Source organism: Martes martes (assembly GCF_963455335.1).
Source record: "Martes martes genome assembly, chromosome: 10".
Taxonomy (NCBI): Eukaryota; Metazoa; Chordata; class Mammalia; order Carnivora; family Mustelidae; genus Martes; species Martes martes.
In genome coordinates this window covers 55,529,640-55,556,618 of record NC_137898.1, presented here as the reverse complement: position 1 = coordinate 55,556,618, position 26,979 = coordinate 55,529,640, and the positions used below count along the sequence as shown (strand labels likewise).

The 26,979-nt window shown below is 42.7% G+C and overlaps 4 protein-coding genes across 4 annotated transcripts; all 4 read right to left on the bottom strand.

Annotated features, from left to right (window-relative positions):
* Window positions 1-35: 35 nt before the first annotated feature.
* Window positions 36-1,065, bottom strand: LOC308350145 (olfactory receptor 52H1; the record flags this gene model as incomplete). The annotated part of the gene is made up of 1 exon (XM_080815148.1): window positions 36-1,065. The coding sequence occupies exon 1, from the start codon at window positions 981-983 to the stop codon at window positions 36-38; it is 948 nt and encodes a 315-aa protein (XP_080671274.1). The 5' UTR covers window positions 984-1,065.
* A 5,489-nt stretch (window positions 1,066-6,554) lies between these two features.
* LOC308350853 (olfactory receptor 52H1-like) lies at window positions 6,555-7,493 on the bottom strand (the record flags this gene model as incomplete). The annotated part of the gene is made up of 1 exon (XM_080816320.1): window positions 6,555-7,493. One exon carries the CDS (start codon window positions 7,491-7,493, stop codon window positions 6,555-6,557), a length of 939 nt encoding a protein of 312 aa, XP_080672446.1.
* A 10,229-nt stretch (window positions 7,494-17,722) lies between these two features.
* LOC308350144 (olfactory receptor 52H1) lies at window positions 17,723-18,752 on the bottom strand (the record flags this gene model as incomplete). Its single annotated transcript, XM_080815147.1, has 1 exon — window positions 17,723-18,752. Exon 1 carries the CDS (start codon window positions 18,668-18,670, stop codon window positions 17,723-17,725), a length of 948 nt encoding a protein of 315 aa, XP_080671273.1. The 5' UTR covers window positions 18,671-18,752.
* Window positions 18,753-24,238: 5,486 nt separating this feature from the next.
* Window positions 24,239-25,177, bottom strand: LOC308350852 (olfactory receptor 52H1-like; the record flags this gene model as incomplete). Its single annotated transcript, XM_080816319.1, has 1 exon — window positions 24,239-25,177. The coding sequence occupies one exon, from the start codon at window positions 25,175-25,177 to the stop codon at window positions 24,239-24,241; it is 939 nt and encodes a 312-aa protein (XP_080672445.1).
* Between the last annotated feature and the right edge of the window lie 1,802 nt (window positions 25,178-26,979).

The following is a 26,979-nucleotide window of genomic DNA, read 5'->3' as shown; positions in this document are numbered from 1 at the left end:
TTTTGTTGTTAGCTTTCCCACAGTACATTGGAACATCATTCTGAACCTTTGGTAGAAAACAAAAGTATGAACCTATCCCTGATCTGCTTAGTCTTCACTCCATAGACAATGGGGTTGAGCGCAGGCGGGATAACAACGTAGAGGTTGGCAAACATGATGTGGAAGGTGCGGGAGACATTGTGTCCAAAGCGATGGGCAAGGATGGAGAAAAAGGCAGGTGTATAGAACATGAGGATGACACAGACATGGGACCCACAGGTGCCAAGGGCCTTCTGGCGGGCATCCCGGGAGGGGAGACGGAAGACCGCACAGAGGATGAGGGTGTAGGAGACAGCAATGAGAACCACATCTGAGATGACCGTCATGATGGGAACACAAAAGCCATACCAGATGTTGATGGAGATGTCAGCACAGGCGAGCCGGGCAACACCTATGTGCTCACAGTATGTGTGTGGGATGATGCGTGTCCTGCAGAAAGGCAGGCGTGTGAGCAAGAATACAACTGGCAGGATGATGCAGAAGCTTCGAAAGGAGATGCCCACTGCAATCTTGATGATGGTCTTGGGGGTCAGAATAGTGGTGTATCTCAGGGGGGAGCAGATAGCCACATAACGATCAAATGCCATGGCCATCAAGATGGCTGAATCTAGGACAAAGCTATAGTGGAGGAAGAACATTTGTGTAAGACACCCTGGAAATGTGATTTCTCGAGCCCCAAGCCAAAAGATACTGAGTGTTTTGGGAACACCAGCTGTGGACAGGACAAGGTCAGTCATAGCAAGCATGGAGAGAAAGAAGAACATGGGTTCATGGAGGCTACGCTCCACCACGATGAGGTAGAGAAGGGTGCAGTTTCCCACAAGGGCCACGATATAGATGATACAGAAAGGAATCCCAATCCACACGTGGCATTGCTCCAGGCCTGGGATCCCCACCAGAATGAAGGGGCCTGGGTTATAATTGCTCAGGTTGAAAATGATCATGGTAGAACACGATGGCACAAGTCCCAGGGCCTGAGGACAGAGGGTAGGAGAAGATAAGAGTTAGGATCACTTGAGTCACTCTCACCTCCAACTATTCATCATTATCAACTCCTAAACATAAGGATACCATATCAGTTATCTACAGTAGAACCCCTCTGAAGTAAATACAAGCTGGTATCAACACAGCTGCAGGTAACTTGCATAAACCAGGATTGTCTCAGATACACTGAAAGGCAGAGTCACTCTGCCCCACGAGAATATGTTCCTTCCTCTGGCCACCTCTGCTGATTTACACAACTTTTCCAGGCAGCCTTCCTGACTGGCTGCCTTCACTCTTCTCAGCATATAGTATACCTCTGACACAAGGTAAAAATTACAGTGTATCCTTTTGCATGGTGGTAATAATTCTGCGACTTTATAGACATTACTGGCTGCTTAGTCTTGACAAGATCTTGATAGGATCTGCTTGTTCTCTTGTGTGGGATATCAAAATTGGCTCCAGGATACATACTGGCTCTTTCAAGGCTCCCAGATGACTACAACTCTTACATCTGTGAGGTAAACACACTTTGGATGAGGTAAACATCCAAAAATTTGGTCGATTCAACAATACAGGCTGAGGTCCTACTTTATGCTGGATAATATGTGGAATTTCAATAAAAATTAGAAAAGTTCCATATACGTGAGGCTTATGAGTCCCTGCTCCTCCCACACCCCCCAAAAAATAATTTTCTAGTACCCTATGCACTATACAACTGTATACCATCCTAACATTTTGACTTAATAACACTCCTAGTCAAGATTTCTGTCCAAAAGGACTCTTTCCTCCCAAACCCGTATTCTATTGGATAGACCCCTTATTCTCTCAGATACGCATGCACTTTCTTATTTACAATCTCAAACTTTTTTTTATCTGTATTTATATTCTCTCATACATTTTACCATAATAGAATCACCAGCCCATACTCCTACAAAACACACACGTGAGCAACACACACACACACACACCACACACATGCACACACCACACATGCACATACACACATTATACACATCATACAAACACAAGCACGCATGCCGAGAAAAATAGAAACAACATATTTCATGGTTGGATTTTGGTACTGTCATTTCTTGTGTAAATTCCCAGAATTTTTACTTGGAGTGTTGCTCTTTTAAAGACCAAGTTCCCTTGCCTTCGTCCTTCTCCAGCAATGTGTTTGCACGGAAAGTTATTCATAAGCTACACTTCACCAACCATACAACAAGGCTCAGCTCTCCTTGGAGCAGCACTGACAGGAAGCTTGTGATGCTCATGTTCCTGCACCTCTAAGTCCAGACAAAGCTCACGCTCAGCCTCCTGCAGACCCCCACATTTTTACTCATTCTTATATCAGTTCACCAGACCCGCATCTGCCAGACTGACACTTAACACTCTCCACTCTTCTGCTTTTGGAAAAACAGAAGCCTAATGTTCTCTTCTTTTCTCTCTGACCTTCCCTTATCTATATGTAAAAACACTTCTTGAAGCCACAGAAAGCCTCCTGTACAGTGTCTCCGTTATTTAAATCCTGGGCCCAAGGAACACATCCAGAGTTCAGAAGGTGGCCACCTTTTTCAATAAAAAAAAAAAAAAATGGGATGTTTAGCCTAGATTGCAAAGCAGCAGTGTCTGGCCCAAAGTGAGCATGGGCTGTCATACTTCTCTCTAGAGATCACATTTGATATAATCTATATCAGCCTTGGCAATCAGACCACACAGTGAAGAAGAGAACAGAAAGATGCATCCAAGCCAACAGGAGTAGCTTGGACACACACCCACACACCAGCACACTTAGTCCCATTCTTCAGTTCAGGGCAGTGGGTCCTTCTCACATGTGTGACCCAGACCTTTGCAGACAACAGTTACTTTGACCATGCTTAACCCAGGTGTATAATTGTGTATCTCTTCAAATCTTTTGCCATTCATTTGATGGAGCATCTGTGCAAGTCTGGTGACCATGACCTGGGCTTCTACATGAGAATCGTTCCAGAAAAGTAGTAACAGTCACAGTGCATGGCTCCTGGAGACTGAGCCCTGAGTGTTCACATACCCCCACCTTCCGTCCAAATTCTGGTTCAGGCCACACCCCTCAAACAGCCAGCACTCACCTAATCATGGGATCGGGCCACAGAAAGAAGAAAAGTAGTGTTGACAGACAGCCAGAAAGTCTGCAGAAAGGGCAGACACACCAAACAAAGAAATAAGTAGAGGGGAAAGCAAGAGATGTGGACAGATCAATTCCCTGCTCATTTATTATTTCTGGACAATGTTCAGTGTGGGGAAAAGGTAAATAGAGAGGACCTGAGGGACCCTGGCATCCTCTCACTCCCAAGGGGAGAGCATCAAGACGTTATGCTAAGTGTGCCCAAGCCTGGGAGTTGATACTGCCTCTGGGGTTTATTTTTATTTTGCATTGCTCATGAGCTGGTATGCCTGTGGGAATAGGGCTGTGCACTTGCCCACCTGTCCCACCTACGGTTCCAGCTCATGCCCTCACTCCTCTGACAAAAGGCTTGGACAAAGCACCTACTATCTGTTAGGAGGTGATAATATAGTACCAACCTCTTGAGATTAGAGAAGGGTTAACAAACTAGGTAGACCAGCACTTGTGAAAATGTCCAACACGGTGGAGACTCACCACACATTTCTTAGGATGATCACGTGGGCCATGCCAGGTGTTCTACTGCTTTTTAAAGTGGGGCCCTGGCATCGGCCTTCATGGACTCTACAGTGGATCTTTCCTTACCCTGGGGGACTGGTATATATATATAGCCATGAGCATGAAAACTAGAAAATAGGAAAGTTGGTTGTTGGTGTCTCTACTGGGACAGGAGTGGAAGAGATCTTGGAGGCTCTTTCCTTTGATGGCCTAAGTCAGTACGTTCCTCTTGGCGATCCAGTGGCTGCTGCTTTGCAATCTGGGCTAAACATCCTTTTTTTCTTGAAATCCATCAGGTCCCAAACTGCATCGACCACCCACCCCTGGACCTGCACTCGGTGCTCCTAGGCTCAGCAAGTGTCACCTCACTACTCAGGAGGATTACAGGGTCTTTGTGTTCCCTCTTAACATCTCCTCAAGTGAGATCCTTCTGTGTCTCATTGTCTAGCTACCTTCACTTCTTACCTACATCACTCTATGTCTTTCTAAAGGATCAGTTTATTTCCCTGTGTCTCCCTCCTGCAATTTCCTGCCTGCACATTGCTCCTCTTACCCTGTGAGTCTGATCATGTCTGCCCTTTCTTAAATCCCATTTTGTCCTCACTCTGAGTCCAGACACCTGCTTCTTTCTTTAGTTTTTTTATCTTCATCCCCATCTTTGTCATGTTTTCCTTAATGGACACAGCCCAAATGGAAACTAATACCACTTTTATTGACAAAACCAACATGAATAATAAAGTACCTTCCTGTGGGAAGTCCCTTAGATGTGCTGCTGACACTGTTAGGAGCTTGGAGGCCCAGGTCTCAGTGTGTACCTGAGAGGCTCTTATCCCCCCAAGTCAGCTCCCAGACTGATGTGGTTTGGAGTGGTGTTGGGTTCCGGAGCTGACGGTCAAGAAAGAATTCTTGAGATGTTTTCTATGCAAAAAGTTGGTTTTATTAAAGCGTAGGGAACGGTCTTGTGGGCAGAAAAAGCTTCTGATGGCCCAGGATGGTGAGGAGCAGCTGATTATATACCTTGGAGTAGGGGGATGTAAGGATAAGGGAAGTTCCAAAAGGATTTTCATATTTTGAAAAAGACCTACAGGATACCAGATGCCTTGCTATTGCCAAACTGAGGTTGTTTTTCCCTCTAGCAAGGCATTAACATCAAGACAGTTGGGATCCTCCTGGGGGATCAGGACACTCTGCCTGCCTCAAGTATTTGTCAAAGGGATGCAGGCAGGTTATACTTTAATCCACATTTCCTTCTACCTTTGTTTCTTGTTTTAATTCACCTTCCTTCCCACTTCCACTTGAGTGGCTTCTTCTCATGATTCCCAATTGTTGGAGCAAATATCATTTGTGGCCATTATTGAAAGGAAATTTAGGATGTTTTACTGCTCTATACTGGGAAGAGGGACATAAGAATCCCATAACACTACATCCTGTAAGAATGTGATTAACTACTGGTACCTTCTCTCTATGAGTTATCTGATGATAGCCCCTTCTGTTCTTCATGGCAGGAGTGGTTGTACTTCTCTGAACATCTCATTGTCATCTAATTTATATACACTATGAATTATGAAACTGGATCATTCTCATCTCTCACAAAGACCACAGCTTAAGTCTTCACCCTTGTGCAATAAAAATACAGAATTCATGATAGAGGGGAAAGTACGTTAATCCTTTTCTTATTTAAAAAAATCTTTATCACTGTATTTTTCCTGCCTCCACTGTGTATTCTATTTATACTTCATGGCATTTTTTATGATGTTTAAAATACATTAAATAATTTTGGAGAAAATATATATATATATATATGATTGTTGTCACACAGGAAAAGAGCATACAGTCAAGCCGTAGTCTCTGGGTCCACAAAAACAATCTTTCTTATTATAATTCTATGTTGAGAGTTACTGTAGTATGGTGGATCTAATCTCGTGTGAATGGGGTGGGAAAACAGTAGAAGTAGAGAGCTCATGTAGAACTCTGGTGTTTACGTTCAGAGGAAAATGAGGAATGTTGAGACGAGTGTGGGGAGAGAGGAGATGTTCACACTCAGTGGGAACTCCAAGAGGTTGTATAGAAAGAAGCGATAGGCTTTGAGGGCATCTTAGAGCTGCAAGAAAACCAGACAGCAACTATTGTCAACATCTGACAAACACCAAAAATAGTTAAACTTTGACGAATTCAGTGACTGAGTGACTCCTTCTGACCCAATTATAACCATGCTAAGTTTGAAGAGAGAATGAATCATACAAACAGAGATACACGGTTAGCAGTAGCTGACATCTCTTTGAAGATAGGAAGAGGAAGAAGAGACTTGCACCCTCAGTTCTTCCAAATGCCCAGGTTTCAATCCCACATCTTAGTCTGTACCTATTTCTCCTTCTCATTGACCACAGGAAGTTAGGATTATCTTTATGTTTAATTCTTAGGGGACTCTGGCCACTCACATCTCATTTGGCTTTCTCAAGATTGAGTGAAAAATGAGCATTAGGTTCCTGATTGTCTTCATCCTTTGTCCAAAGTAAATGCCTGCTGTCTTGCATGTCATGATTATTTGCCATTCATTTATATGATAAACATTCTTTATGCACCTATGACATGCCACAACCCTTGTTCGATGTTATCTAGAAATGAATTGGAGTAACCAAATATACTCATACATACTATTTTCTATGCTCACATTTATTTATTTATTTATTTTGCAATGGAAATACCTGATTAGATTCTCTGCCTGAAATAACAGAGAAGGAGAAGCATAGCTCTGATTAATAAGGAACTTTTTCATCTGTCCCTTTTCTGGACCCTTGGCCACAGATTCATTCTCTAACCTAATATACACTAAGAACTTGCCCCTACCCACTCAAACTTTAGACCTATATCACTAGCAACCCTGGGGAAAGAGCAAAAGAATGACTTTGTCCCGGATTTGCTTGGTCTTTACTCCATAGACAATAGGATTGAGTGCAGGTGGGATGACTACATAGAGGTTGGCAAAGAGGATGTGAAAGGTACGAGGGACATTATGCCCAAAACGATGGGCAAGGATGGAGAAGAATGCTGGTATATAGAACATGAGGATGACACAGACATGGGACCCACAGGTGCCAAGGGCCTTCTGGCGGGCATCCCGGGAGGGGAGACGGAAGACCGCACAGAGGATGAGGGTGTAGGAGACAGCAATGAGAATCACATCTGAGATGACCGTCATGATGGGAACACAAAAGCCATACCAGATGTTGATGGAGATGTCAGCACAGGCGAGCCGGGCAACACCTATATGCTCACAGTATGTGTGTGGGATGATGCGTGTCCTGCAGAACGGTAAACGATTTACAAGGAAAACACATGGAACAAAAACACAGAAACTTCTGAAGGAAATTCCCACAACAATTTTGATAATCATCTTGGGCGTCAGAATAGTGGTGTATCTCAGGGGGAAGCAGATGGCCACGTAGCGATCAAATGCCATGGCCAGGAGTATAGCTGAGTCCAAGACAAAGCTGTAGTGCAGAAAGAATAACTGGGTGAGACAACTAGGAAAACTGATTTTCTGGGGACCAAGCCAGAAGATGGTAAGGGTTTTGGGGACACATGTGGTAGACAGTATCAGGTCTGTCATGGCTAGCATGGAAAGGAAAAAGAACATGGGTGCATGAAGACTCTGCTCCACAGCAATGAGGTAGAGAAGGATACTGTTGCCCACAATGGCCACGAGATAGATAAAACAGAAGGGGATGCTGATCCAGGCGTGGTACTGCTCAAGGCCAGGGATGCCCGAAAGGGTGAAGTCTTCTGTGTTGTAGCTGCTCAGGTTGTACATGGCCAGTGTGGTCTGAGTAATAGATTCTGTATCTGAAAAACAAATTGTATATAATGAACCTGAGTAAATTGTATGGTAAATCTTCCTCCACCATCTCCTTTCGGCCAGCTCTCCTCCTTCCTGTCTGCTAAGAGTGAACCTCCTAGTGTTAGTAAAAGCTATGCTCATTTCTTCAAGAAAGATTCCCTAGACACAATATTCTGGTAGTAGTCACTCAGTGTTTCTGGAATTTTCTTCATACTGTTCAAAATGTTATTTCCACTTTAGAGATAACTATCCCTTAGACCAATGTAATTCCTTGCTATACTGATGTGAGTAGAGAAAACCACAATCTAACCATGTACAGAGAAAGAAACTAAGAAAAGTGGGGTACGATGGGAAAATAAGGAGATAATTAACAATGACAGATTCCTACTAGAGGCTAGGCTTTACACAGTATCATCTCACTTAGAATAACTTTCTGAGGTAAGTATTTTCATCCTCCTCATTTATTTCTTATTGTTTTGCTATAGAATCTAACACTGTGACATAACCTTACCCGAGATCTCATCTTGCATAACGGACACAGCCAAGATCATTCCAGTCCACAGCTAATCCTCCTTTAAGCTGTCGTGCCATGCCAGGGGATTTCTCGGGGGACGACACACTGTTAGATGCCAAGCGCTGAGAAGAGGCCTGGGATATAGGGGAGTCAGTATGGAAAACAGCAGTATGTCCAGCACACTAACATATGTGGGATTTGCAGACCAGAATGTTCTTTGAGATTGATGTTCGGTGCCTCACCTTGGAGAACAATATGGAAAATGGATATGCACTCAGCCTACAGCCCCCTCTTAGCACTGAATGGGGAATATTAAAGTGCGCCGTTGATTATTACAGGAGGCCCTCTAGTGGAAGAAATATGGAATTGATGCATTCTAAATCCCAGGCCAAGTTAAAAGGAAACAAGCAACCCCTAAAACGAAACTAATATTTTTGGAAACCTTCAGGACACTATACAAGTCTAAAACTCTTTAAATGAAATCACTTCTAGAATCCTCTTAAAAACCCTACAAGACAGGTAATAATGTTGTCTACATTTCGAAGATACAGAAACAGAGGCCCAGAGAAGTTAAGTGACCTGCCAAAGGCCACATGACAAGCAAATGTGAGAGCTGGGAATAAAGCCTGGGGAGTATGTTCATAGACTCTCATGTGATAAAGGAAATTCTCTATAGAGTGTATGGCAAATGGCAGATACATGATATCTGTAGAGCAGAAGATATAAAATCAAGTCACATGAAGAAAACACAGACAAATCCCTTATGAAACTACAGAAATTTGCTGTGTGTGCAATCTACAACCACAAACGCAATGACAACATGAACACATGGACGCTGATGCAGAGAACAAGTTGGTGATTGACAGAGGTGGAGGAGGGGCTTAGTGAAATGGGTAAGGTTGGTCGAATGTACAAAATTCCAGTTATAAAATAAATAAATGAGTCCTGGGAAAGGAATTACAGCATGGCGACTCAGGTTAATAATAATATATTGTGTTTTTGAAACTTGCTAAAAGACTAGATCTTTAAAATTCTCAACACTCAAAAAAATTGGAACTCTGCATAGTGATATGTATAACTAGACATACTATGCTAATCATTTCACAACAGGTTTAACATCCTTGTCAGACACCTACCCCAAACTTTTCCCTCGAAGTATGATAACATCATCTTTTTTAAAAAGATTATTTATTTATTTATTTGACAGAGAGAGAGAGAGAGAGAGAGAGAGAGAGAGATCACAAGCAGGCAGAGAGGCAGACAGAGAGAAAGGGGGAAGCAGGCTCCCTGCTGAGCAGAGAGCCCAATGCAGGGCTCAATCCCAGGACCCTGAGATCATGACCTGAGCCGAAGGCAGAGGCTTCACCCACTGAGCCACCCAGATGCCCCTGATAACATCATCTCGAATGGCTTCATTTTGTTCCTCAAAGGTCAGGTACCCAATTCTAGGACTCTGTCTTGAAGAACTGTAACTTAGAATTCTCTGGCCTCATTAATCGCACATTTACACATGCTAACTGTGTATCTGCTCAGGGTTCAGTGATGACTAATTTGTTCTTCAGCAACCTTGAGCTCTCCAGGGTATTCACTTTTTCACGACTTTTCATTCACTACCCTGGTGTCATTGCATTCCTCTTTTCTAGGTTCAATTCTGATTCATCATGTCAACCACTCTCTTATGCATATTTTGCTTGTCCTTGCTCCACTGACCTCCCATAACGTATGTTTGCAAAACTCAACTCCTAGATTCACCAACCTATAAGTCCTTCAGATCAAGATGGAAGGCACTTAACTAGGTAAATTTGTGTTTCCATAATTTCATGATCATTAATCTTAAGTTTAACCACAATACTGCCCAATGACTTAACAACATGATCTTTGCAGCTCAATGTGCCTGGATAACTTTTTTCTTGCTTTTCTCCAATCATATCCGCCAACCCCAACTCCCTTTTTCTCAATAGATAATCCTTCATTTTACTTAACACAGAAATTTGAAGACATTGGATATGAAATCATGTAACACAGCCATCACATCTACATGTATATGTATATACACATAGACACACATATATATGTATTCTGCTTTTTTTTTTTCTGGTTATAATTGGGGGAAATATCCCTTTTGTATCCTGGCCCCAAAACCAACCCATTCTCTCTCTCTCAAATCTTCCCAGTATTCATTACCATTCATTCACATTCTTGTCTTGGTCTTCAATCTATGCTTTTAAATTTTGTACTCTTTCAACATTTAAACGATTAGAATGGCTCAAATATTTTCTAGTCTAAATTACACAGAAACAATTATATTCTCTCACCAGAGCTAGATACATAGTTCTCTACACCACGTACATGCTTCTCATGTGCTACTTACACTTTAACCCATGCTAATCTCATTTCTGTCCTCACCTTTCCACCAAAGCAGTTTTTGCTAACATTACTAATGAAGTCCATGTCCCATCTGAGTCCTGGCTGAACTTTCAACCAGTATCTGACATTATTCACTACCCTCCACCCCCCATCTTGAAACATCCTGTCAATGTCTTATCACAACGCTTTGGGATTTTCTTCAACCTCACTAACATCTCATATCACCTTTCACCTGTTCTTCCTATTCTATGTATCTTATGGCCTGGGGTTCCTCAAGGCTCTGCTTCGAAGCCCCCTATTCTTCTCTTCACACTTTTTTTGATTTAGATCATCAACACCTAAGATCCCAATTAATAGCTATATGTGACATCTCCCAGTGTTTTACGTCTCCCTTACAACTTACAAGACACATACTTTCAACTCCTTTCTGGATATCCTCTTATGGATCTCATAGGCACTCAAATGTAATTTTTCAACAATAAAATCAAACTCCCTCACATATCATCACTAAACTTTTGGTCCATACTGCATCCAATAATTCAGGGAATATAAGCAACGTGGACTCAATAGAGGGACACAGCTAAAGCCTCTCATCTTCCCAGTTCAGGACTGTTTCCTCTCCTGGAAGTCCTGCCTTGTTTCTCACTCAACAGCAACTTTCTTCTGGGCAGGAAAAGCTCCTCTGCCACTCACACAGCTCATCTGACGTGGGTTTCCACGCCCACTCTGTGAGGGGGTCCTCCTTCTGACTCCATTCACACATGCACACCTTTTTCCTGGCATGAGTCACAGGGGGCCCTGAGGGTGCACAGACCTGCATGATCCAGCCACAGACTGAGACTCACCTCCCTCCATCTGCTGCCTCCTCCACAGGTTCCAAGCCAGAGCCCATTTCTCCCTCTCCCTGCCCTCTTGATCCTTCTCACAGTGCTCCGTCCTCCTCAGAGGGCGCACAGACTGTGTCCGCCTAAGGGGCTTGAGGGACAAGTATTTCCTCCAGGGAAGAGCAGAGCAAGGAACATTACATGCAACTGGAAGCAGTGACCCAGAAAGAAGGCAGAGAGGGAGAGCCAAGAACAGAACTGCGGCAGCGAGTGTTCAGTCCCAGCTCTGTCATAGGATTTGGAGGGAATCGAATGAGCACTTTGGCCCTTGGTTTAATCAGAATTCATGATCCCCATGCTCCCTGTAGAGGAGGCGGGAGTGAGAGGGAAGTCAGGAACAATGTTCTAGTTTTCCTCGTTCCCATGTACTCCCCCTCAGCACAGTGATTCAGATCTAGAGCGGGCTCCAAGGCCACATTTTCTAGGTTCAGACCCTCCTTCTGCCACATACCAGCTGTGGGACTTTGCACAAGAGACTCAGCTCCTCTATACCATGATTTCCTTTACCTAAATTGGGGAAAAGGAATATTGTGAGGATAAATGAATGAAGAAAATCTTGTAAGGATAAGTAAAATAACATATGTAAAGTAATTCTGGAACTTCTGGACAAGGTGGTAGAGTAGGAAGATTCTGAGTTCACCTGGTACAGCCATAGCCCCAGATACACCCATATCAGTTTAACCAACCCAGAAAATGACCCAAGGTCATGTGGAACCGGCTCTCCACAGTAATTGTTAAGAGGAGGCCACTTCAAAGGCCTTTTTTGAACTAAAGTATATGACTTGAAATATGAAATGGTTTTTTCATCAAAAAAACACGATGAAAAATGAATAATGAATCAATCAATTCTACCTAAAACACAGTCAATACCCAAAGCATATTAAATAGAATTGTTCTTGTTATTATAATTTTAACGTTCGTACTATTCCTGAAACTAGTCCTATTGAGACCTTTTTGATTTCATCCTTAGTTCTCATTTCATAATGTGATCAATCATCCTGTGATATATCTTAAAAAAAAAAAAAGAAACAGAAGAGATAGAGACTTAAACTGATGATATTTGAAAGCAGAATGGTCTTGAGTTTGGGAAAACCAAATGGCTAAAAGTAAGGCTGAAAGATTTAAATTAGATCCGATTAGATCAAACTAGGAACTTTCTTTGCCAATGGAGCCAAGAAAAGCAGGTTGAATACAAGACTGCTCCAAATAAAACAGAGAACATGGTGGTGGTGTCCATTAATCCCTGCTCCTAGTCCTCAATCTGTACCTTCCATGTTTTTCTGACCCAGAAACAGTGATAAGGGAGTGGACCCATCAGACCCAGTCCTCAAACCAAGCAGTCGTACTGGCCTTCCAACACAGGCTCTCCTTGGCACCCCAAGATTGTTCTTTATAAAAGAGTGTGACGCTACCTCTTTCTAGCATGACAAAAAGGCTTTCTGAAGCATGCCCATGGGGATTGGCACTACTAGCAGGACCTTCAATGCTGGGATCACTATGAGATAAATCCAGGTAAGGCACAGCTGGGAGAGCTCTTCGGGAGCCCCCAGACCCTGTCTAGGGTGTGACTGGTCTTGGCTGAGGAATTCCTGCTGCCAGTGGGCCAGGAGCTCTCACCTTGTGCTGCGGAGGTGGGATGAAAGATGAGGAAGGGGCGTTCAGCCTCCATCTACCCAGGGCTGCTCCAGTCCCTGCTGCTCCAGCTTGTCCATTCAGTAGTCAGTGCACCGGTGACCTGGGGACTCCAAAGGTGCTCCGGGGGCAGGCCTGGGGGAGAGCAGGTATGAGAGGGAAGGATTTATGTGTCTCTTCTCTGGCCATCAGGGGCATGGACCCTGTGTCCCTGGTTGGATCGAGAACCTGTGAGTCACAGCTGTGCACTGCTAATGAGGGGTTAGCAGAGGTCTGTAGTCATCTCCACTGACTCTCCTGGTCCCCCCAGGTTTCCATGCCTGATGCACTCAGATACTCAGATCCCGGGAAAGGAAGACTCAGAGCAGGGAGGTCTCGGCAGACCCCTTGGGAGGAGCACAGCACACGCAGATGGAGACTTGCTTCATGCTCCACAAATAACAAACCCAGTTGCCCCCTAGACATGGACAGTCTCACTGTAAGCATTGTTTCTGCCCCTTAGGCTGATATTCAGGCAAAGCAGCATGGTGGGAAGAGCCTGGGCTGTTGAATTGGGCAGACATGGGGTTGAATAGGTTCCACTACTACACACACTGGAGCAAGTGTCTTATTCTTCTGACCCAGTTTCGTTTTGGTTTTTTTTTTTCCCTTTCTACAGTGCCGATTTGTGGACATTCCCGGAGAGGTGGTGTGAAGACTAGAGCAGCATCCCCATGAAGACATGGAGCACCAGCATGGCGCCTGAGCTTGGGAGAGCAACACAACATTATTCAAGGTTGTGTGGCTTGCAGAGTCAGCTTGAGGACAAACTCTGGCTCTTTGAGATGCCTGCTGGCCCACATGCAGTACCAGGTGGACTGTCATAGTGGACGTTTAGTTTCACAACTCTCCCCTTTCTCGAAAATGCCCTGGATCCCACTTATTGGGATATAAGAGGATGTGGTAATACCAGATATTTCAAAATATGTCCTCTACAGTTTGTATTTGATTTTTTACCTCGTTTGAAAGAATTGTTTTGTGTTTACACTGTCACAGAACAAACTTACATTTTACAAAAAACAACAAAATCTTTATAATATTGTTATCCTTTGTTTTAATATTCTACAACTGTCCAATAACCTCTTCTCATGTCCGGCCTTTCCCTTCTGGAGTGTGTGTGTGGATACACTGGAACTGGAGGGTGTGAGAGCAGTTGCTGAGATACGGCCCAGAGACAGAAACAGCAAGTCCACTCTGCAAACATGACTGTTTACTCCTACGAGTTCTAAGTGGGGAATCCATCCTGCACTGCTGTTTGTGGGAGTTCTTGACTAGACAGGCTGCCCGTTTTACAATGACCACATCACATGTACAAGGGAGTAGTTAGGGATACAAAAGCCAAATTCCAGAACAAATTAAACCAATAAATTAAAGCTGGAAAAGTCTATTTCATTTCTACTTGATGAATGTACAGATATTGCTAGCATGAAAATTATTTTTGTATGTGTGATATCAATATGGCAGTGATATGAAGAAGAACTAGTCTTTCAAAAGTTGCTGACAAACCCAACCATCTCTGAACTGTTATAAAACTGTGGAGGTTACAATATCAACACATGTGGTCTAAGTTCTAAATTTGGAGTAGAAGTATGTTCTGAGGGAGCAGTGATAGGAACTGATAAACACTATAGGAGCCGATGAGATTATGGAGCTCACATTGGAATACTTGTTAGGAAAAATAAGTCAGCTAAAGTGAATAACGTGGTGAGTGCTACAAGCAAGAATTTGGAATTGCATTAAAGTTAATGTGTTACATTTCAGATGACTCTCTTTGTTGTGTGATAGGACAGAAACTGATCAAAAATAAAAAGGACTGCCTAATGGAGATTAATTGTTATTGTGGGGAAAATTCTACTGAGATGTGTGAACCATGGGCTGAAATTTTAGTGTTTGTGAAAAATTAAAAACTATTTTGTTCTCTGCCCCCTTTTTTCTCTTTAAACTCTTTAAATTTTAAAATTTTATTTATTTTATTGAGAGAGAGAATGTAAGCAGCTGGAGGGGCATAGGGAGAAGCAGACTCCCTGCTGAGCAGGTGCCCCGATGGGAGACTCAATTCCAGGACTCTGAGCTGAAGGCAGACCCTTGATTGACTGAGCTACCCAGGCACCCCATGGTCTCACCTCTTAATGGAATGATGGGGCAGTCAGATTTTCTTATCGACTATCTTTGGTATCCTTAATATGTTTAATAATCTCATGCCATATATATGCCATATGTTTTTCACTAGTGGATGAATTTTAGAGGTAAATAAACGAGTTAGAAATTTGGAAATTTCTATAAAATTTCAGAGTTTCTTTAAAATGTTATGATGTCAGCCATAAAATAACAATGTCATCAATAAAATGAACAGTTGTATGGTAGGCCTCTGCAAAAATTCATCACTGAACCACAGACAAATTTAATAGAATGTTTTAGATATTCTTTTCCATTAAAAAAAAATCCACATGGAGGAAATTAAAGGATTCTAGATCCATTTCTTTTACTGAAAGATCATTTGAATTTAATGTAAATGTATAGGATAAACTGTTGGAAGAGACTACCAAAGTATAGAGGGTAAATAATGAACACAGAGCATTGCTTGCCTAATTTTATTGTTTTTTTTTTAATTTTTCTTATTCTATTTATTTACTTGACGAAGAGTGAGTGAGAGGGAGCAAGAGAGGGAGAAAGAATCTGAATCAAACTCTGCACTGACCACAGAGCCTGACATGGGTCTCAATCCCACAGCCGTGAGATCATGACCTCAGGTAAAACCAAGAGTCAGACACTTAACCAACTGAGCCACCCTGGTGACCCCACTGCCTAATTTTAAATAAAAGATACAAATAAATGTCCTTAAAATGATGAAATGATGTACTTAAGTGATGGCCTTTAAATTCATGTCTTCCATCATTATTAATAGACCTTTTGGAGACACATGACTCTACCACTAACAGTAGAAATGCAAAACCCAGGCAAAGAATAACCAAAAAGAAAAAAAAAAAAGGCTTAATCATGACAATTGCCTGTAAGTACCATTCACATCAAGACAAACCATGTTAGATAAAATGACAAAAAAACATGCAAGCTCATTTGATACATTAAAATTTTAAATATGATATACATGGCAAGGCATTACTTCAGAAGTATATATAGGCTTTTACTAGGAGGCTTTCACTATTCCACTCATAGCTTTTTATTTAATTATAATTGCAGAATGACAAACTTTCACTATATAACATAAATGCTCAGTAAACGTCACTATGCACACTTTCAAGAAACAGTATGCACATTTGTGCAAGTCTTTCCTTCGTTTCCTGTGTTTATTCTAGTAATACTTATATTTTATGCCTTTGGATACAATAATAGATATGTATGATTGTATGATTCTATTTTAGCTCTGCATTTATTTAACTGCCTTGCTGTGTGCTTTGGAAAAATCACGTTTATTCTGCAGGGTCAATTGCTTCCTCCTAGAAAGAAGTTTGAATAATTCCAGTCCCATGGGACCTGGCCGTGCTCCTCCTTCTCCCTTCTCTGCTATCGCCACCTCACTGTGCTCTAGAAACACTGGCCTCCCTTCTGCTCACAGTCATGTCATGCTGTTCCCAGCCCCAGGTCCTTTGCCTGTGCTGTTGTCTCTGCCACTGTCCTCATCGCCCATGCGTGGTGCATCACTGTATTCACTTCATTTTTCTATCAGTTACATTCTCTTTGAAAGCAAAGAGTTTGTTCTCTCCTGCCCCTTGTGTGTCACTCTCCAGAGATTATAAGCTCCCTAAAAGCGGGACAGAGTCTCTCCATTATTAACTGTCATAGCCTGAATGCGTAGAACCTTGTAACAATACAGTGGATACTCAACAGATAATTCCAAATTAATGAATAATGAAAAAAACAAGGATTATTGTAAGAACTCTAGATCTTGCTTTGAATATGATATATACTGTCGCCTCTAGTGAAATCTTTGTGCAATTAGATCTATCTTACCACGCATGTGTTACTTTCCTCTAGAGTTCCTCTGTTGGTCCCCCCTGTGCTGCACTGATGTGTCTGATAATTGATTCTCTCTCCAGCTCAGGAAACACACCCATAGCTAAGAGCCCCACAGCCTCCATCCAGTGGAGTTAAATGTCTACTTTACTGTCCCAGTGAACTGGCTCGTCATCTCCTGACACTATCTCTGCAGCTCCCTTCCTCAGCGTGTCTTAGAGTCAAGAAGCTATGCTCCTCCACCAACCATCCAGCTATCAATGCTGACACTGAGAAATCTTAATTTCTTAATTTCTCTCCTCCTCAATGCGGCACTGCTGGTAGACCTCACTGCTCATAGCACTTAACTGAAGGACTTCATGTGTTGGGGGCATTGAATGGAAGCTGCAGACATACACCATGAATAAATATTGAATATTATTGTAAATTTCCTCAGTCCTTCTACAAACCCCCTTAATAATGCATTATTCATTAATATTTTCACTTTTAGTCTCTCTTCTTCAGGGTTTCTGCCTTAACACATTTTTCTCTCCATAGTTGCATATCTTAATTTCTAAATTTGTATTGCTTTGTCCTTTTAAACTAAGTAAACTCTATGTTTCTGTCTCTTTTTCCTGGTCTTAACCTGTGCTCTTGCATATTCCAACAGACAGGTCATCGAGGAATTTTTTATACATAGAACATCTCCCTCATACAGCTCATACCATTTTCCTGGTATGCAAAAGCACCTGTAAGCAGTCTCACCATACATAGAATTAGTTTTGTTGTTAGCTTTCCCACAGTACATTGGAACATCATTCTGAACCTTTGGTAGAAAACAAAAGTATGAACCTATCCCTGATCTGCTTAGTCTTCACTCCATAGACAATGGGGTTGAGCGCAGGCGGGATAACAACGTAGAGGTTGGCAAACATGATGTGGAAGGTGCGGGAGACATTGTGTCCAAAGCGATGGGCAAGGATGGAGAAAAAGGCAGGTGTATAGAACATGAGGATGACACAGACATGGGACCCACAGGTGCCAAGGGCCTTCTGGCGGGCATCCCGGGAGGGGAGACGGAAGACCGCACAGAGGATGAGGGTGTAGGAGACAGCAATGAGAACCACATCTGAGATGACCGTCATGATGGGAACACAAAAGCCATACCAGATGTTGATGGAGATGTCAGCACAGGCGAGCCGGGCAACACCTATGTGCTCACAGTATGTGTGTGGGATGATGCGTGTCCTGCAGAAAGGCAGGCGTGTGAGCAAGAATACAACTGGCAGGATGATGCAGAAGCTTCGAAAGGAGATGCCCACTGCAATCTTGATGATGGTCTTGGGGGTCAGAATAGTGGTGTATCTCAGGGGGGAGCAGATAGCCACATAACGATCAAATGCCATGGCCATCAAGATGGCTGAATCTAGGACAAAGCTATAGTGGAGGAAGAACATTTGTGTAAGACACCCTGGAAATGTGATTTCTCGAGCCCCAAGCCAAAAGATACTGAGTGTTTTGGGAACACCAGCTGTGGACAGGACAAGGTCAGTCATAGCAAGCATGGAGAGAAAGAAGAACATGGGTTCATGGAGGCTACGCTCCACCACGATGAGGTAGAGAAGGGTGCAGTTTCCCACAAGGGCCACGATATAGATGATACAGAAAGGAATCCCAATCCACACGTGGCATTGCTCCAGGCCTGGGATCCCCACCAGAATGAAGGGGCCTGGGTTATAATTGCTCAGGTTGAAAATGATCATGGTAGAACACGATGGCACAAGTCCCAGGGCCTGAGGACAGAGGGTAGGAGAAGATAAGAGTTAGGATCACTTGAGTCACTCTCACCTCCAACTATTCATCATTATCAACTCCTAAACATAAGGATACCATATCAGTTATCTACAGTAGAACCCCTCTGAAGTAAATACAAGCTGGTATCAACACAGCTGCAGGTAACTTGCATAAACCAGGATTGTCTCAGATACACTGAAAGGCAGAGTCACTCTGCCCCACGAGAATATGTTCCTTCCTCTGGCCACCTCTGCTGATTTACACAACTTTTCCAGGCAGCCTTCCTGACTGGCTGCCTTCACTCTTCTCAGCATATAGTATACCTCTGACACAAGGTAAAAATTACAGTGTATCCTTTTGCATGGTGGTAATAATTCTGCGACTTTATAGACATTACTGGCTGCTTAGTCTTGACAAGATCTTGATAGGATCTGCTTGTTCTCTTGTGTGGGATATCAAAATTGGCTCCAGGATACATACTGGCTCTTTCAAGGCTCCCAGATGACTACAACTCTTACATCTGTGAGGTAAACACACTTTGGATGAGGTAAACATCCAAAAATTTGGTCGATTCAACAATACAGGCTGAGGTCCTACTTTATGCTGGATAATATGTGGAATTTCAATAAAAATTAGAAAAGTTCCATATACGTGAGGCTTATGAGTCCCTGCTCCTCCCACACCCCCCAAAAAATAATTTTCTAGTACCCTATGCACTATACAACTGTATACCATCCTAACATTTTGACTTAATAACACTCCTAGTCAAGATTTCTGTCCAAAAGGACTCTTTCCTCCCAAACCCGTATTCTATTGGATAGACCCCTTATTCTCTCAGATACGCATGCACTTTCTTATTTACAATCTCAAACTTTTTTTTATCTGTATTTATATTCTCTCATACATTTTACCATAATAGAATCACCAGCCCATACTCCTACAAAACACACACGTGAGCAACACACACACACACACACCACACACATGCACACACCACACATGCACATACACACATTATACACATCATACAAACACAAGCACGCATGCCGAGAAAAATAGAAACAACATATTTCATGGTTGGATTTTGGTACTGTCATTTCTTGTGTAAATTCCCAGAATTTTTACTTGGAGTGTTGCTCTTTTAAAGACCAAGTTCCCTTGCCTTCGTCCTTCTCCAGCAATGTGTTTGCACGGAAAGTTATTCATAAGCTACACTTCACCAACCATACAACAAGGCTCAGCTCTCCTTGGAGCAGCACTGACAGGAAGCTTGTGATGCTCATGTTCCTGCACCTCTAAGTCCAGACAAAGCTCACGCTCAGCCTCCTGCAGACCCCCACATTTTTACTCATTCTTATATCAGTTCACCAGACCCGCATCTGCCAGACTGACACTTAACACTCTCCACTCTTCTGCTTTTGGAAAAACAGAAGCCTAATGTTCTCTTCTTTTCTCTCTGACCTTCCCTTATCTATATGTAAAAACACTTCTTGAAGCCACAGAAAGCCTCCTGTACAGTGTCTCCGTTATTTAAATCCTGGGCCCAAGGAACACATCCAGAGTTCAGAAGGTGGCCACCTTTTTCAATAAAAAAAAAAAAAAATGGGATGTTTAGCCTAGATTGCAAAGCAGCAGTGTCTGGCCCAAAGTGAGCATGGGCTGTCATACTTCTCTCTAGAGATCACATTTGATATAATCTATATCAGCCTTGGCAATCAGACCACACAGTGAAGAAGAGAACAGAAAGATGCATCCAAGCCAACAGGAGTAGCTTGGACACACACCCACACACCAGCACACTTAGTCCCATTCTTCAGTTCAGGGCAGTGGGTCCTTCTCACATGTGTGACCCAGACCTTTGCAGACAACAGTTACTTTGACCATGCTTAACCCAGGTGTATAATTGTGTATCTCTTCAAATCTTTTGCCATTCATTTGATGGAGCATCTGTGCAAGTCTGGTGACCATGACCTGGGCTTCTACATGAGAATCGTTCCAGAAAAGTAGTAACAGTCACAGTGCATGGCTCCTGGAGACTGAGCCCTGAGTGTTCACATACCCCCACCTTCCGTCCAAATTCTGGTTCAGGCCACACCCCTCAAACAGCCAGCACTCACCTAATCATGGGATCGGGCCACAGAAAGAAGAAAAGTAGTGTTGACAGACAGCCAGAAAGTCTGCAGAAAGGGCAGACACACCAAACAAAGAAATAAGTAGAGGGGAAAGCAAGAGATGTGGACAGATCAATTCCCTGCTCATTTATTATTTCTGGACAATGTTCAGTGTGGGGAAAAGGTAAATAGAGAGGACCTGAGGGACCCTGGCATCCTCTCACTCCCAAGGGGAGAGCATCAAGACGTTATGCTAAGTGTGCCCAAGCCTGGGAGTTGATACTGCCTCTGGGGTTTATTTTTATTTTGCATTGCTCATGAGCTGGTATGCCTGTGGGAATAGGGCTGTGCACTTGCCCACCTGTCCCACCTACGGTTCCAGCTCATGCCCTCACTCCTCTGACAAAAGGCTTGGACAAAGCACCTACTATCTGTTAGGAGGTGATAATATAGTACCAACCTCTTGAGATTAGAGAAGGGTTAACAAACTAGGTAGACCAGCACTTGTGAAAATGTCCAACACGGTGGAGACTCACCACACATTTCTTAGGATGATCACGTGGGCCATGCCAGGTGTTCTACTGCTTTTTAAAGTGGGGCCCTGGCATCGGCCTTCATGGACTCTACAGTGGATCTTTCCTTACCCTGGGGGACTGGTATATATATATAGCCATGAGCATGAAAACTAGAAAATAGGAAAGTTGGTTGTTGGTGTCTCTACTGGGACAGGAGTGGAAGAGATCTTGGAGGCTCTTTCCTTTGATGGCCTAAGTCAGTACGTTCCTCTTGGCGATCCAGTGGCTGCTGCTTTGCAATCTGGGCTAAACATCCTTTTTTTCTTGAAATCCATCAGGTCCCAAACTGCATCGACCACCCACCCCTGGACCTGCACTCGGTGCTCCTAGGCTCAGCAAGTGTCACCTCACTACTCAGGAGGATTACAGGGTCTTTGTGTTCCCTCTTAACATCTCCTCAAGTGAGATCCTTCTGTGTCTCATTGTCTAGCTACCTTCACTTCTTACCTACATCACTCTATGTCTTTCTAAAGGATCAGTTTATTTCCCTGTGTCTCCCTCCTGCAATTTCCTGCCTGCACATTGCTCCTCTTACCCTGTGAGTCTGATCATGTCTGCCCTTTCTTAAATCCCATTTTGTCCTCACTCTGAGTCCAGACACCTGCTTCTTTCTTTAGTTTTTTTATCTTCATCCCCATCTTTGTCATGTTTTCCTTAATGGACACAGCCCAAATGGAAACTAATACCACTTTTATTGACAAAACCAACATGAATAATAAAGTACCTTCCTGTGGGAAGTCCCTTAGATGTGCTGCTGACACTGTTAGGAGCTTGGAGGCCCAGGTCTCAGTGTGTACCTGAGAGGCTCTTATCCCCCCAAGTCAGCTCCCAGACTGATGTGGTTTGGAGTGGTGTTGGGTTCCGGAGCTGACGGTCAAGAAAGAATTCTTGAGATGTTTTCTATGCAAAAAGTTGGTTTTATTAAAGCATAGGGAACGGTCTTGTGGGCAGAAAAAGCTTCTGATGGCCCAGGATGGTGAGGAGCAGCTGATTATATACCTTGGAGTAGGGGGATGTAAGGATAAGGGAAGTTCCAAAAGGATTTTCATATTTTGAAAAAGACCTACAGGATACCAGATGCCTTGCTATTGCCAAACTGAGGTTGTTTTTCCCTCTAGCAAGGCATTAACATCAAGACAGTTGGGATCCTCCTGGGGGATCAGGACACTCTGCCTGCCTCAAGTATTTGTCAAAGGGATGCAGGCAGGTTATACTTTAATCCACATTTCCTTCTACCTTTGTTTCTTGCTTTAATTCACCTTCCTTCCCACTTCCACTTGAGTGGCTTCTTCTCATGATTCCCAATTGTTGGAGCAAATATCATTTGTGGCCATTATTGAAAGGAAATTTAGGATGTTTTACTGCTCTATACTGGGAAGAGGGACATAAGAATCCCATAACACTACATCCTGTAAGAATGTGATTAACTACTGGTACCTTCTCTCTATGAGTTATCTGATGATAGCCCCTTCTGTTCTTCATGGCAGGAGTGGTTGTACTTCTCTGAACATCTCATTGTCATCTAATTTATATACACTATGAATTATGAAACTGGATCATTCTCATCTCTCACAAAGACCACAGCTTAAGTCTTCACCTTTGTGCAATAAAAATACAGAATTCATGATAGAGGGGAAAGTACGTTAATCCTTTTCTTATTTAAAAAAATCTTTATCACTGTATTTTTCCTGCCTCCACTGTGTATTCTATTTATACTTCATGGCATTTTTATGGTGTTTAAAATACATTAAATAATTTTGGAGAAAATATATATATATATATGATTGTTGTCACACAGGAAAAGAGCATACAGTCAAGCCGTAGTCTCTGGGTCCACAAAAACAATCTTTCTTATTATAATTCTATGTTGAGAGTTACTGTAGTATGGTGGATCTAATCTCGTGTGAATGGGGTGGGAAAACAGTAGAAGTAGAGAGCTCATGTAGAACTCTGGTGTTTACGTTCAGAGGAAAATGAGGAATGTTGAGACGAGTGTGGGGAGAGAGGAGATGTTCACACTCAGTGGGAACTCCAAGAGGTTGTATAGAAAGAAGCGATAGGCTTTGAGGGCATCTTAGAGCTGCAAGAAAACCAGACAGCAACTATTGTCAACATCTGACAAACACCAAAAATAGTTAAACTTTGACGAATTCAGTGACTGAGTGACTCCTTCTGACCCAATTATAACCATGCTAAGTTTGAAGAGAGAATGAATCATACAAACAGAGATACACGGTTAGCAGTAGCTGACATCTCTTTGAAGATAGGAAGAGGAAGAAGAGACTTGCACCCTCAGTTCTTCCAAATGCCCAGGTTTCAATCCCACATCTTAGTCTGTACCTATTTCTCCTTCTCATTGACCACAGGAAGTTAGGATTATCTTTATGTTTAATTCTTAGGGGACTCTGGCCACTCACATCTCATTTGGCTTTCTCAAGATTGAGTGAAAAATGAGCATTAGGTTCCTGATTGTCTTCATCCTTTGTCCAAAGTAAATGCCTGCTGTCTTGCATGTCATGATTATTTGCCATTCATTTATATGATAAACATTCTTTATGCACCTATGACATGCCACAACCCTTGTTCGATGTTATCTAGAAATGGATTGGAGTAACCAAATATACTCATACATACTATTTTCTATGCTCACATTTATTTATTTATTTATTTTGCAATGGAAATACCTGATTAGATTCTCTGCCTGAAATAACAGAGAAGGAGAAGCATAGCTCTGATTAATAAGGAACTTTTTCATCTGTCCCTTTTCTGGACCCTTGGCCACAGATTCATTCTCTAACCTAATATACACTAAGAACTTGCCCCTACCCACTCAAACTTTAGACCTATATCACTAGCAACCCTGGGGAAAGAGCAAAAGAATGACTTTGTCCCGGATTTGCTTGGTCTTTACTCCATAGACAATAGGATTGAGTGCAGGTGGGATGACTACATAGAGGTTGGCAAAGAGGATGTGAAAGGTACGAGGGACATTATGCCCAAAACGATGGGCAAGGATGGAGAAGAATGCTGGTATATAGAACATGAGGATGACACAGACATGGGACCCACAGGTGCCAAGGGCCTTCTGGCGGGCATCCCGGGAGGGGAGACGGAAGACCGCACAGAGGATGAGGGTGTAGGAGACAGCAATGAGAATCACATCTGAGATGACCGTCATGATGGGAACACAAAAGCCATACCAGATGTTGATGGAGATGTCAGCACAGGCGAGCCGGGCAACACCTATATGCTCACAGTATGTGTGTGGGATGATGCGTGTCCTGCAGAACGGTAAACGATTTACAAGGAAAACACATGGAACAAAAACACAGAAACTTCTGAAGGAAATTCCCACAACAATTTTGATAATCATCTTGGGCGTCAGAATAGTGGTGTATCTCAGGGGGAAGCAGATGGCCACGTAGCGATCAAATGCCATGGCCAGGAGTATAGCTGAGTCCAAGACAAAGCTGTAGTGCAGAAAGAATAACTGGGTGAGACAACTAGGAAAACTGATTTTCTGGGGACCAAGCCAGAAGATGGTAAGGGTTTTGGGGACACATGTGGTAGACAGTATCAGGTCTGTCATGGCTAGCATGGAAAGGAAAAAGAACATGGGTGCATGAAGACTCTGCTCCACAGCAATGAGGTAGAGAAGAATACTGTTGCCCACAATGGCCACGAGATAGATAAAACAGAAGGGGATGCTGATCCAGGCGTGGTACTGCTCAAGGCCAGGGATGCCCGAAAGGGTGAAGTCTTCTGTGTTGTAGCTGCTCAGGTTGTACATGGCCAGTGTGGTCTGAGTAATAGATTCTGTATCTGAAAAACAAATTGTATATAATGAACCTGAGTAAATTGTATGGTAAATCTTCCTTCACCCTCTCCTTTCGGCCAGCTCTCCTCCTTCCTGTCTGCTAAGAGTGAACCTCCTAGTGTTAGTAAAAGCTATGCTCATTTCTTCAAGAAAGATTCCCTAGACACAATATTCTGGTAGTAGTCACTCAGTGTTTCTGGAATTTTCTTCATACTGTTCAAAATGTTATTTCCACTTTAGAGATAACTATCCCTTAGACCAATGTAATTCCTTGCTATACTGATGTGAGTAGAGAAAACCACAATCTAACCATGTACAGAGAAAGAAACTAAGAAAAGTGGGGTACGATGGGAAAATAAGGAGATAATTAACAATGACAGATTCCTACTAGAGGCTAGGCTTTACACAGTATCATCTCACTTAGAATAACTTTCTGAGGTAAGTATTTTCATCCTCCTCATTTATTTCTTATTGTTTTGCTATAGAATCTAACACTGTGACATAACCTTACCCGAGATCTCATCTTGCATAACGGCACAGCCAAGATCATTCCAGTCCACAGCTAATCCTCCTTTAAGCTGTCGTGCCATGCCAGGGGATTTCTCGGGGGACGACACACTGTTAGATGCCAAGCACTGAGAAGAGGCCTGGGATATAGGGGAGTCAGTATGGAAAACCTAACCCTCAAACAGCAGTGCGTCCAGCACACTAACATATGTGGGATTTGCAAACCAGAATGTTCTTTGAGATTGATGTTCGGTGCCTCACCTTGGAGAACAATATGGAAAATGGATATGACACTCAGCCTACAGCCCCCTCTTAGCACTGAATGGGGAATATTAAAGTATGCCCTTGATTATTACAGGAGGACCTCTAGTGGAAGAAATATGGAATTGATGCATTCCAAATCCCAGGCCAGTTAAAAGGAAACAAGCAACTCCTAAAACGAAACTAATATTTTTGGAAACCCTCAGGACACTATACAAGTCTAAAACTCTTTAAATGAAATCACTTCTAGAATCCTCTTAAAAACCCTACAAGACAGGTAATAACGTTGTCTACATTTCGAAGATACTGAAACGGAGGCCCAGAGAAGTTAAGTGACCTGCCAAAGGCCACATGACAAGCAAATGTGAGAGCTGGGAATAAAGCCTGGGGAGTATGTTCATAGACTCTCATGTGATAAAGGAAATTCTCTATAGAGTGTATGGCAAATGGCAGATACATGATATCTGTAGAGCAGAAGATATAAAATGAAGTCACATGAAGAAAACACAGACAAATCCCTTATGAAACTACAGAAATTTGCTGTGTGTGCAATCTACAACCACAAACGCAATGACAACATGAACACATAGACGCTGATGCAGAGAACAAGTTGGTGATCGACAGAGGTGGAGGAGGGGCTTAGTGAAATGGGTAAGGTTGGTCGAATGTACAAAATTCCAGTTATAAAATAAATAAATGAGTCCTGGGAAAGGAATTACAGCATGGTGACTCAGGTTAATAATAATATATTGTGTTTTTGAAACTTGCTAAAAGACTAGATCTTCAAAATTCTCAACAAACAAAAAAATTGGAACTCTGCATAGTGATATGTATAACTAGACATACTATGCTAATCATTTCACAACAGGTTTAACATCCTTGTCACACACCTACCCCAAACTTTTCCCTCGAAGTATGATAACATCATCTTTTTAAAAAGATTATTTATTTATTTATTTGACAGAGAGAGAGAGAGATCACAAGCAGGCAGAGAGGCAGACAGAGAG